Here is a 13,335-nt window from a genome sequence, read left to right as displayed (position 1 = left end):
GCCCCCCCCCCCCAGTTCTGTCTGCAATAGTGGCTATCACAGTGTGAAACGCCAGTACTCCAGAGAGAGTCAGTGCGCACAAACTTATTCAGATCATCACTTAGGACGTTTTGGATGCCAAGTCCCTAATCTCTGTCACCGTACTGCACGGAGGTTGATTTTCAATTTACCTTTTTTGTTCTGAATCTTAGCTGTTTTGATTCTTAATTCAGAGCATTCATCTCAAGTGGATTCAGAGATTCAAATCTGATGATAAATTCATGTTTGTTGAGAAGTTTGGGAGGGAGGAGGAAGATGTTGCCAACTGAGATTTTGAATAATGTCTTGTTTGACATTTTAAACTCAAAAGTGGGCTGAACTGTAGATCAACACATATAGGTATTATGTGACAGAGATGCACCTTGTGTACACATACAGTGCAGATCTGGGGGGAAAAAAGAAAAAAGAAACCTGGAAGGAAAGGTACTAGAAAAGCAAAGGTCAGAGGGACTTAGAAATGAAGGATCCTATTCACTGTTGTCTTTATGTGTCCTGCCTCTGGATTTGGTGGGGTGGGTTAGGGTGGGTGGAAAGGGGAAATTTGAGTATCTACTCTGATTAGGCCTGCTGCTAGGTAATAATGTACACACATTATTAGTAAGTGGCAGAACCGTAATTGAAACTCAGCTCTTTCTTATTCCAAATCCCATGCTTTTATGACTAGATTTGATTTGTTTGCTTTTCTTGGTTATCTCTCCCTCTTCCCCCAGCAATTAACCTTATAATGAAGTCACTTTGTAAGTACAGTTGATCCTTGAATAACGCAGGTTTGAACTGCATGGGTCCACTACATGCAGATTTTTTTCAATTCATACATATACTATATGATCTGTAGTTGGTTGAATCAGCAGATGTGGAACCACAGACATAGAGGACCAACTCTAAAGTTATATGTGGATTTTCAGCTGCGTAGGGGATCCATGCCTCTAGCCCCCAGGTTGTTCAAAGTTCAAGTGAACTGGTAGTTGAAGGTTTGCTAGATCTATTTTTTTCATGCCTTTGTTTTTTTAAGCTCTAGATGCCAGTCCTTCCCTTCATCCTTCCGTGAAATTCTTGTTAAGTGCAGGCAGCGTGCCAGGCCCTGAGGACAGAGAGGCTGGGTACTGGGCAGTGGTACTCAGTGTGATCTACAGAGTGTTGTTGGTCTCTGTACTAGTCAGGGTTGTTCAGAGAGACAGACAAATAGGGTGTGTGTGTGTGTGTGTGTGTGTGTGTGTGTGTGTGTGTGTAAAGTTATGATAAATAATTGGCTCATGCAGTTATAGAGATGGTCAAGTCCCATATCTGCAGGGTCAGTTTGCAAGCTGGAAACCCAGGTGAACCGATGATGTAATTCTAGTTGAAGGTTGGCAGGCTCGAGACCCAGGAAGAGCCAGTGTTTCAGTTCAAATCCAAAGGCAGGGAAAACAAAACAATGTCCCAGCTCAGAGGTTGTCAGGCGGGAGGAATTCTCCTTTCCTAGTGGGGGACCGGTCAGTCTTTTTGTTCTCTTCAGGCCTTTGACTGTTTGGATGAGACCCACCGCATTAGGGAAGGCAATGAGCTTTACCCACTCTACTGATTCAAATGTTAATCTCATCCCCAAACACCCAGAATAAGTTTGACCCCGTATCTGGACACCCCATGACCCAGTCAAGTTGACATATAGAATGAACCATCACAGCCCCCAAACTGTTACTGGTCTTCAACAAGGTAAGTATGGAAGTTGGAGGCAGGCATGTTGAGAGCAATTGGACATGCGTCAGGCATGCGATCAGTGGAGCTTGTCTTGATGACTAGGGTATGGACCAATTTGTTGAATTCAAGTGAAGAATTGCATGTAGGGTAAGCTATGTATTAGGCATGTGTATTGGGCCAGCATTTTATTCAAGGTGGATTGGAGGGAAAAGCTTCAGTACTGCCAGTTTGAGAAGTAACTGCTGTGGGTTCAGTGGTTTCCATAGGCGATACAGTCCCACATGATGGGCTTTATAATGACGACCTAGACACGAAGAAAGAGGAGCGTTCCTGGGAGAGACCAGGGCCCAGAAGCCATCACAGAGATGTGCAGACCACTTCGAAGAGGGCAGGCCTTGCCCTGTCCTAACCCTCCCCCCACTACATCCCCCCAGAGCGTTAGGAAAAGCAGGAAAAAAGGGGTCAGGAGCCAGAGAGATGTGTAGTCCAGGAACAAAAGCAGTAGGCAGGCTGAATGAGCTGTGAACATGGCAGGGCAACGGGCCCCACTGTCTTGACTTCCGGCCACGCAGCACTGGATGGGTCGGCTGGGTTAGAGATGGAGGGTCCATCTGTACACGAGCCCACGGCAAGTTAGAGCCGAGAGGTGCCCATCTCCAGGACACTCCCTTTCAGGAAGAGAAAGAGGAAGGGGCCGGCTCAAGGTGATGCACCTTTCAAACACACAAACTAGCAGTTCCGATTCTGCTGTTTATTGAGCCCTTCTTACATGCCAGGTACCGGGCACAGTATAGCATGTGGCTTTTTCCAACGTCCGCTCCCCCTCCTTGAGGCCTGGCTTTTATTATTTTATGTGTCTTCATTGGTGACTAATCTGTGGAGTTTTAAGGTAGAGAAAACACCTGCAAGTCTTTGAGAGCTAAGTTTGGTCGAAACCAGTTGGGATCTAAAGCAGGAAATGGACGCAGGATACTGAGAGCATTTTCCCCCTCACTACCCTGGAATTAGGATTGCTTAGGGATTACATAATTATGCCTTTATAAGCATGTCATCAAAGAATTAGAAATAAGTAAACTGGGGGGCTTTTGGGAGAGGAGCTAGAGGAAGTGACCAGACCCCCATGGGAAGCCTGCCTGCTCCTCCATTTAGCCTCTGTGTGAACTTTGACCTGCCTAAGGCTGAAGGAAAGAAGGTTCAGAGATGCCACATATCAAAGTAAGTGAAGGTTTGTTGGCCACTTTCTCCCACGTGCCACTCAGAGAACAGCCCGTGTTCAGAAAATGGACAGCCCTCAACACCCTAATTTACATCACCAACTCATCTTGCCCGTAATATCACCTGTCTGCACCCCTACCCCCTGACTTGGACAGGGGTTGCAGGAACTAATTGACACCAAATACCTTCCAAGGAGAGTTCAAGTGGTTGGTATTTCAGTATCTTACTTAAGCCTCCCCCGTCACCCTTGCAAGGTTAGCGTTTCTACTTGCATTTCAGGGAAGGGAAAACCAAAGCTCATAGCATTTAATCCCTCCAAAGAACAAATTCAGAGTTCCCATTTGTTGTATATTTTCCAGAGCTTCGGGGATCCTGGTGGGCTTCCAGAGCTTCCTGGGTTCCTTCCCAAAAGTGCCAAGGTCCTTTCGGAAGAAAGAAGACCCCTCAAGCCCCAGAGCAACTGTACCTCCAACTCGGGCCGTACATTCAGGAGTTTGGCCACATGCAGTCACAGAGACCTTGTTTCCAGTCACCACAAGGGGAACACGGCTTAAGCTTGTAGAGGCTCAGTTTCCTCATCTGTAATGGGGACACCGATTGCCACCTGCTTGTGCTGTGATAACCCAAGACATTGTCAGTGTGAACTGCCCAGCCCCTGCACAGAGCCATAGCAGGTGCAAAGCATAACTGCCCTGCCCACTGATGGAAGCTGGATCATCGTCCTCCCCACCCCTGCTTGAAGGGTCAGTGTTGGCTGAGAAAACACAATTGCTGTTGCTCCCTTCTCTTTTTCATTCTCAGTGGAACTGATTTGGTTTTACCAAACAAGGAGACAGGTTTCAAAAGCCCGGGTCAGCTTGTAATCAGCCAGCTTGGTAACAATGCAACCCTAATCAACCTGTGATTTCACATCCCCATACACTCGGCCTTGGCCTTAGGTCTGTGGTCCGGAGCAGTGGAATTCAGCGAGTCATATTTGCTGTGTTGATAGCAAAGGACCGGGAGCTCAGGCGTTTAACCCTGAGGTGATTAAGAGGGAAAAAAGGAGTCGTGTTTGTGAAAACCCAGAGACACATCAAAGAGCCCTGGGCAGAGGCAGGCGCAGTAAGGCAGCAGTAAGGCAGCACAGGTGAAACTCGCAGGGTGTAATTCATCACATTCTTTGATCCTCAAGTTTAGTGAGTCACAGAGACTCCCTGGGACAGTTTGCAAGCTCAGTGGGGTCTGGGCAGGAAGGAGAAAAATTCCAAGTGTGGAAAAAGAGTGTTTTTTTAGCAGGAAGCTGAGAGAGCGTAATTTTCTAGAGATGTGATTTTTGCTTGGTCTTCTCTGAGGCGGCTGTGTTGTAGCTGGATCCTGGGAGTTCTGCAGCATGAGAAGAGAGGAGGGAGAGTTTTGGGTGTGTCTTGTGTCCCCGGGGCTCCTCAACAGTAAGCATGCATTGAGCACTTACTGTGTACAAGGAGTTATGCTAAATATCCTTGGAAGATGAGGTTTTTACATTAATAATTTTTAAATCCGTGGCCCTATATATAGCCTTTTATGAATCTGCATTTAAGGGGAGTGTGTACAGGCTCGGGTATAAGAGAGACCTGGGTACGAATTTTGATACCACTGGGTTCTGATTGTGTGACTTTGAGAGACCTACTTGTCTTCTCTGTGTATGATTGTTAAATAGACTGTTTCTGCCCTCAGTTTCATGATTATGCTCCTACTTTCTTCTTCCTCTTTGCACTTATTTTATTCTCTTGTCATGGACCCATGCATGCACCCTTCCAGCATTTATCATATATTATGATATGTTTCCACAAAGATAAGTAAGAGCCAGTTTTTGTCCTCGTTGAACACCCAGTCTTCATAGGAAACATTTAGTAAAACAATTTACCAAATCCAGTGTGACAGGCACATATTTTTCTCAGTGCTGTGTACGAAATGCTGTTGGAATACGCTGATAGATATTTTATCTGCAAATTGAAGAAGGCTTCCCTTGGGAGGTGATGCTCCTGAAACTGGGTTTTGAAGGATAAGTAGGAGTTCACATGGGAAGAACTAAATTAACTTAATCATTATTAATACTTCTTTATTCCTTCTCTTCTTTTTTCCTCTCCTCCACTTCCTCCTACTCCCCCCCCATCCTCCTTTATCTCCTCCTCCAACTTCATGTTTTATTGCTAACAAGAATATCTACCTGGAGATGTGCCAAGTAGGGAAAAGAAGACAGTGCCTTTAATTAGGAAAAATTATGTTGTGATTTTCTTCTCTAAACAGCATGTTAGTTTTTTTCTTAATTGAAGTATAGCTGATGTACAGTGTTCTGTTAGTTTCTGGTGTACAGCAAGTGATTCAGTTATACGTATATATACATAACTCTCTTTCATATTCTTTTCCAATATGGTTTATTACAGAATATTGAATACAGTTCCCCATGCTATACAGTAGGACCTTGTTGTTTATTTTATATATAGTGGTTTGAATCTGCCAGTGGCAAACTCCTCCTAATTTAACCCCCCCCCATCCCCTTTGGTAACCATAAGTTTGTTTTCTATGTCCCTGAGTGTCTTTCTGCTTCATAAATAAGTTTATATGTGTCATATTTTAGATTCCACATATAAGTGACGTCATATGGTATTTGTCTTTCTCTTTCTGACTTCACTTAGTATGATAATCTCTAGGTCCATCCATGTTGCTGCAAATGTCATTCTTTTTGTGGCTGAGTAATATTCCATTGTGTATATATCCCACATCATTATCCATTCATCTGTTGATGGACACTTAGCCCTTGGCTATTGTAAACAGTTAAACAGCATGTGTCTCATCACCACGTTAAGTCATTTTGTTCTCAACTTTGTGCGCAGTTCGGTCTGGATGCGTGTGTATTTACAACGCACTTTCCACCCGCTTTCGCTTCTAAATGGGACGGCAAAAGGAGCCCTGGACGTCTGGGGTAGGGGTAGGGGCCCGTGGGGTTCTGTTCGGCTTTAACTCTTCCCGTTCTCTCCGCACCCGCAGATGGGAAGCCAGTGTCTCTGTCTCCGCTGGAGTCCCAGCCTCACAGCCCCCGGTACACGGCGTCCAGCCAGCGGGAGCGCGCGAGCCTGGAGGTGCGCATGCGCGAGGTGGAGGCGGAGAACCGCGCGCTCCGCCGGCAGCTCAGCCTGGCCCAGGGCCACGGCCCGGCCCACCGGCGCGGCAACCGCTCGAGGACCTACTCCATGGAGGAGGGCACCGGCGATAGCGAGAACCTTCGGGCCGGCATCGTGGCAGGCAACAGCTCCGAGTGTGGGCAGCAGCCGGCCGTGGAAAAGTGCGAGGTAAAGAGCACCTGGAGCCTTCCAAGGTCCCAGTCCCCACATGGCCCACACCCACCCCTTGCAGATGCCGCCCGGAAGCGTGGCCAGGGGCCTGGAGAGAGCTGGCGTTCTTGGCTCAGGCCTGGGCCTGAATCTGGCTTGATCATTCAATTTGCTGAATGGCCAGGCAAATCGTTTTAAGCCTCTGAGCCTCAGTTTCCCCACCTGAAAAATGGGCATAAGGAGGCCTGCACCTGCAGACATATTAAGAGCAGCAAACAGAACCTGCTGCTTGTTTCTTGGTGGCTCATTTTGACACGCTCAGGATTTCTCTGCCTAGCTGTCATCCTGGGGGCCCCTGTTACTTAGCTTCCAGGGGGCACGGTGCACCTGGCCTTGAGGCCCTGTTGGGCAGTTCCCCTGGACCTCATTCACACTTTACACACAGCTTCTGTAATTCAGAACCAGAGACTTGCTTATCTAAAGCAGTTCTTTGAACTTTTATAGCTTTGTATCATTTTCTCCCTTTTAAAGTATTTCTTAGTAACTCTTCGGTCATTTGGAAAACTTACCCACTCCCTCTCCCTCTTGCCCCTCACCCCGCCCCTGGTTCACGCATCTATGCTTATGTGTGCGCTGCATGTGCATACACATGCAGCGCGCACACACACACACACACACACACACACACACACACACACTCGTTTTCTGCTTCTTCCAGTCCCAGTGGAGAGGAATTAGAACATCCCTGTTAAGAGCAAGCCCTTCAGGGACAGACGAACCTGAGTTCATTTCCCAGCTCTGGTGGTTTCTGTTGTGAGTGCTTGAGCAGGTTACCGAACCTCTCTGAGCTTTAGGTGTGTCTCATCAATAAACTTTAGAAAACAATACCTGCTTCCTGCAGTATTTGTGAAAAGGAAATGGGATGGCTATATAAAGCCACAAATAGTATCTGGTATATAGCATATTTTCAATTATGGGTAATTTTTGTTATTTTTAGTTAAATGCAGATATTACCTGCTGTTTGTTTATTCCATTTCCTGGCTACATTCTCAGAATGTTAGATTTCAGACACCCTGAAGAGAAAACAGTCTGCAAACTGTAAGATGCTGTTCACGTGAATGTAGTTTTTAGTGATATTGGTGATACGGTGTAGTATGCCATAAGGGGATATGGGGCTTATTGAGTGATGTAGACTCCGTTCTGTGCAAGGTCAGTGGTCAGGGAGATTTTAGACTGGAATGGTCAGGGGGAGCCCCTGAGGATAATAGGATTTCTCATGGATTCCCAAGCCTGGTGAAGTGTGGGCTGGTGGAGAGGCGGAGGAAGGTAGATGGAGGACATCCAACAAGGAGTGTATGTGTGAGTAGGAAAAATATGAAGCGAGGCGCTGTCAGGCAGGAAAGGATTCAGAACACAGTGAGTTGGTCAGTCAGGCGAGCACAGAGAACCTGGGCAGGGAAGCGGGTGCTGCATAGTCATCATTCATCCAACAAATATTTACTGAGCCTCTGTTATGGGTCTCACAGTGTTCTCTGTGCTCGGAAATAACAATGATTGAAAAAGAGACAAAACTCCCTTTCTTCTGGTTCTTATGTTTTGAGGTGGGAAGTGAGGAAGAGATGATAAACAAAGAGAAATTAGTACTATTACCAAACCCAGGTTTGGCTGCTCGCTGCTCATAAGCCAATAATTTGAGAGGCAAGTGTCAGTAGAAAGGAAAGGTAGTTTGATCAGAAGAGCTGGCAATCTGGGGGGAAGGTGGACTCATGACCTGAGACCAGCTCTGAAGATTCTGCTCAGCCATGCCAGTTTTTAAAGGGGAAAAAGGGGGAAGAATCTCAGTGAATCACTGAGGCAGGAGGTTGGATTCTGCATCATTCTCCATTGCATGCAGACGGGCTGACTTCAGATGTTATATTGCCTGTGTGATCTACCTGCAGGATTCTTAGGGGGGCTGTTAGGGGTAGAGAGCTAGTCATTTTTTAACTGCTTAATTCTTCATTCTTGCTTCTTTTTATATAAGAAAAGAATCAACAGGTTAGGCAAGGCGTGGTGTGCATTCAGGAGAGCATAAGTCAGGAGTTAGGTTAAATTGCCTAGTGATCTCATTCCTATAATTAGGTTCTGACCACATGCCAGGCCCAGCCTCATTTAATCTTCCACAACCATTGCCAGTGGCCTGTGTAATGGAGGATCTCTGTTTTGCATCTTTGGGGACTTAGCAACTTTAACAAATCCCCTTGGTCTAGGCTGGTCTGGGATGGCCCCTAATTTGGGGATCTTCTTTCCCTGCCTGGGTGAAGGCTGGTTTGATTTCTTACAGATTCCGTGCTCTCAGGTTATGGTCATGGCATCAGTTTAGAGTGTTGGCTGGCCCAGAGGGAGGAAATTCTTTTCTTCGAGTGTGTTTACATTATTGTGACCCAGGCTGACTTAAACCATCAACTACGATCAAGGAGGTGAAAAACAGAAAAGGAAAAGGAAAAAATGGGAGGATACAAGTGGAACAGAGGGAGAAAACAGGATTCCTCTTCCTGCTGTAGTCTCTGTGGACATTGTCTTCCCCTGCTCAGCTTTCTGAGATACACACATCCTACTGATATTTCTAAAGAGGGCTTCTGTCCCGAGCACCCCGCCAGATAGTGTGGGCAAAGACCATTGGCTTTCAAAATGGGAGACAGGAGCCCAATTCTGGTTCCCCCTCCATACCTTGATGGCCATGTGGCACTGAGCAAGTTACATCACTTTTCTGTGTGTTGGCTTCTTTGTTTGTAAGTTATGGATTAAAATCAAGTTCCTGCCTCAAACTATTTCAGTGGTGACAGTGGATATTAGAAATTTAGGCAAACAGTAGCACAGTTGGGTTAGCAGTTGATTTCACTGTGGTTTATCAAACAATCCCAAGTTAATGGTGGCTTTGCATCTTATTTCTGTTTATATGTAAGAAGTCTGGAGCTATTGGTGTAGAGATGTTCATGCCTGGATGCAGGCTTCCTTTATCTTTCACCCAGCTGGCTTGACTGGCATTCTCAAGGTCATCTCATGGTCTTTAATGACTATCAGAGCTTCAGCCCTGTCATTCACATTCCAGCTAGCAGGAAAGAAGAAGCATTAAGGTGGGGCATTTCAGCTTACTTTAAGAACACGTCTCAGAAATCTCACCGTCCGTTCCTTTTAGAACACATTGGCAGAACTTCATTTAGCTGCTACCTTTAGCTGCTACCTAGCTGCAAGGGAGCCTGGAAAAGATAGATTTTCTTTAAAGAAACCATGTTCTTTGTTAACATTTTGGAGGTTTGCTCCTAGAGAGAATAGATATTATGGTTACGGTGAATGTTCTCTGTCAAATGAGTAGTTCCTGAACTCGGTTATACATTAGAATTATATACCAAACATGCATTTTCATGGGACCCACCACAGAATCTACTGATTGAGAATCTCTGAGAATAGGGCCCAAAATATAAGTATTAAAAATATGTATCCCAGTGATTCTGGGATAGTGGAAACTGGAAACCACTGCTTTAAGGGACAATGAAAATAAATGATGGGGTTCACTTTATCCTTGTGCTCTCTGAGAGATAAAGACCTCGAGCTTGTTAGTTTTTACTATAACTTATTTTTTAGTCTTTTGCACCTGAGAATTAGGTTTTGTCCATTTGTTTATCTTCTCTTTGTGCGTCTTGATTATGTTATGTCTTGGACCCTTAAAAAGTTATGTTTTGGTGGACTTCACCTGTTCGAGGTTTCATAGATGAATTAGAAAGTCCTGACCTGCTTGCATCTTATTTCAGTGTGGTCTGCTCTGGGGGCACACGTGCCCTGAGATGCTGTCTTTATACCCATTAGCAGTGTGCTTCCTCGGTTTCCACCGCTTGGCATATTTAAAGAATTTTGGGAAAATGCCATAGAGGCAGATGAGAAATGTCAGTCAGTGGAGTCAAAATAGAATCCTCCCTTCATGGGAGCACTTGTGGTTACAAGTGCTGAAGTTGGTCCTGACACCCCGTCAGCGCGCAGGGCCTCGTCACCAAGGACGTTGTCATCGTATCTGGTTGTGCTGAAACTTCTCTGGGCTATGACAAGTATTTCTGAAAACCCTTCTGAGATGATGCCCGGGCTGTCAGCTGAGATATTTGGTGATAGAAATCAGGGGCCTTTGCCAGTCTTTGTGCCCTCATGTCGTTGTCTAATGGTGTGGCCTTCAAGGAGCCGCCCATTTTATTCTTGCACATATCTGTTGCCAGGACAATGCTGCTTCCGTGAGGGGCTGGTTTCTTTGTGCCTTGGGACTTGGAACAGGATGATCCTCTTTGATCTCCGCTTCTGCCTATGTGTGTACAGATGTGTGCTGCATTTCCCTTGCATTCCTCGTTCTGGTCTATTCTGGGAGTCAGCTTATGGTACAGCACAGAAATCACTGAACTGGAGTCCGAATTTCTAACCACGAATCTTTACTTTGCCACTCACTAGCCATGTGACCTTGGGCGATTCAGTTACCCTCTTGGAGTCTATTTCATTATCATGAAATGAGAATAATAATGTGTTCTTCCCTATGCAATTGTGAGGATGAAATGAATGAGACAGCAGGTGGGAAACTGACTTTGTATGGGTTTCACATAGACTTCTTATGGATATTCCAGTTCTCAATTGCTGCCTAACAAATCACCTAGAACGTAATGGCTTGAAACAATGCCAGTCATTTTATTAGCTCTCCTGGTCTCTGTGGGTCAGGGATTTGAGAAGGGCTTAGCTGAGTGGTTCTGGTCTGGGGGCGTGGGGTGGGTGGGGGACTCATGCAATTTCTTGGTGGCTGCAGCTGGAATGGTGAGGACTGAAGCAATGGGTGCGCTGGCCCAGCATCTCTCTTCCCTGTTGTGGACTCAGGGTCACTCCACGTGATCTCCCTCTATGGCTAGTTTGGGCTTCCTCACTACATGGTGGCTCCAGAACAGTCACCGGCTTCCATGGCAGCCGATGGCTTTAAGTACAGGTATCCCAGTGAGCAACGGAGAACAGAAGCACTTTTTTTTTTTGTGGTACGTGGGCCTCTCACTGCTGTGGCCTCTCCCGTTGCGGAGCACAGGCTCCGGACCCGCAGGCTCAGCGGCCGTGGCTCACGGGCCCAGCCGCTCCGCGGCACGTGGGAATCTTCCCAGACCGGGGCGCCGTGTCCCCTGCATCGGCAGGTGGACTCTCAACCACTGCGTCACCAGGGAAGCCCCAGAAGCACTTGTAATGACCTGGCCTCAGAAGTCACATAGTGTCACTTTTGTTGACAGTGTAGTCTGCTAGTTGAAACAGTCACAGAAGCCCACCCAGTTTGAAGGGAGAGAAGGAGCACACATCCCATCCCTCAATGGGAAGAACGTCAAAGAATTAAAACAGCAACAGTTGATATTGTTATTATGAAAAGCCAGGTGAATGGTACTGTCTGGTGTCAGACCAGCCCTTGAGGAAAGTATCTCTTTCCTTCTATCCCATGCTTTGAACTTCATTCAAAATGAAACAGTAATGTACTAGTCATAAAAGTTAACATGTATTGAGCCCTGGAAGTGTAGGCGACACCATGCTAAAGCTTACATAAAATATCTCATTTAATCTGCATAGCATACTTTCTTCCTTTTATAGATTAGAAGGCTACTACTGAGAAAAGTCAAATAATTATTGCAAAGTCACACTGTCTGGAAGAGGTGGAGCTCTCACATTTAAACCTTGGCAGTTTGCTTCCTAGAACCTGTGCTCTGAACCACTGTGCTGGACACTTCATAAATTAGAGCTCCTGGGACCCGTGTTCCCATCAGCTCAGAACTGCAGTCCTTATTCTGTGCCTGGCAGATGCCTTACCTCAGAAGGCTTCTGGGTGACAGTCGCGATATGGAGGTCATCTTTCACCTTGGGGGCTGTCGCAGCCCTATGAGGGTAATCATTCCTCTGTGGGTCTAAGCAAGGATCTGTCCTTTAAAAAGAAGTTGGATTGTTCTAAAGTGCCTGCCAGATTGTGACCGCATTTGTCAGCTCAGTGGGAGTTTACCATTTTGCTTTAGGTTTTATGTTTATAAACCTTGACACTTCTTACCTGCATTTTCTGGACCCATAACAAACCTCCAAGAATTTTGATCTACCTCTTTGTTTTTACTTCATCTTCAGGGTCTTTCCGTAATCACTCCACAGTGGAAGGGTTTTCCCGCAATCTTTTCATACATCACGTTGCTGTTGAAAGAAACTCTTACAGCATTTGGATACACATTTCATTAGGTTCATATGTTGTCTTTGGGGCTCCTCAAAGGACGTAAATCTACTAAAATATCCTTGCTAAATGTCAGGCCCTGGAACTAGGGGATGTTGTACTGGAAGGTACCTAGTAGGACTTTTTCTGCAGTGATTTTCAGGAACCCTAGCTCTCAGTGTGGTCTTTCGGGTACCTTCCTTGAGTGTATTAATTATTTATTGCTTCATGGCAAGTTATTACCAAAACTTAGCAGTTTAAAACAACATGCATTTATTATCTCATAGTTTCTGAAAATTGGGAATCTGAGAGCAGCTTAGTTGGAGATTGAGGCTCCAGATCTCTCCTGAGGTTGCAGTTAAGACATCTGCTGGGGCTGCATCAGCTATAGGCTCGATTGGGGCTGGAGCATCCGCTTCCAAGCTGGCACACTGGCCCAGCTGGGGCCTCACTTCCTTAAGACTGCTTGAGTGTTCCCCTGGTGTAGCAGCTAGCTTTCCCCAGAGGAGGTGATCCAGCAGAACAAGGCAGAAACCACAGTCTCTTTTATGATCTAGCCTTGGATGTCACGGACCATTACTTCTGCTAAGTTCGACTGGTCACACAGACTCACTGATACAATGTAGGAGGGGCTGCACAGGGCATGGCTCTCAGCTGGCAGGGATCTTTGGGGTCAGTCTTTGGCTGGCTTCCACACCACGGCCATGGCAAGGGGCCCTTTCTCTGGCAGCCTCCTGGCTGTGCTTACCCCGAAGCAAGGCTGCCTTGATCTGCTTTATCTGTTGTGCCCTCTTGTAAAACTTACTTTGAAAATGTGCCCTTAAGAACAATGACAACAAATAAAGATGCAACCCTCACTTTTTTTTTTTTTTTTTTTTTTTTTTT

General features: G+C 46.0%; 1 protein-coding gene across 1 annotated transcript in view; it reads left to right on the top strand.

Annotated features, from left to right (window-relative positions):
• LARGE1 (LARGE xylosyl- and glucuronyltransferase 1) overlaps nucleotides 1-13,335 on the top strand; it is a 443,593-nt gene that overhangs the window by 117,959 nt on the left and 312,299 nt on the right. Inside the window, exon 2 of the mRNA XM_007449439.1 lies at nucleotides 5,941-6,242. Within this exon, the coding sequence (XP_007449501.1) occupies nucleotides 5,941-6,242 (302 nt within the window). The remainder of the gene's footprint in view (nucleotides 1-5,940; nucleotides 6,243-13,335) is intronic.

This window comes from Lipotes vexillifer, unplaced genomic scaffold, assembly GCF_000442215.2.
Source record: "Lipotes vexillifer unplaced genomic scaffold, Lipotes_vexillifer_v1.1 scaffold374, whole genome shotgun sequence".
NCBI classification, from domain to species: domain Eukaryota; kingdom Metazoa; phylum Chordata; class Mammalia; order Artiodactyla; family Lipotidae; genus Lipotes; species Lipotes vexillifer.
This window is presented reverse-complemented; position numbering and strand designations above follow the sequence as displayed.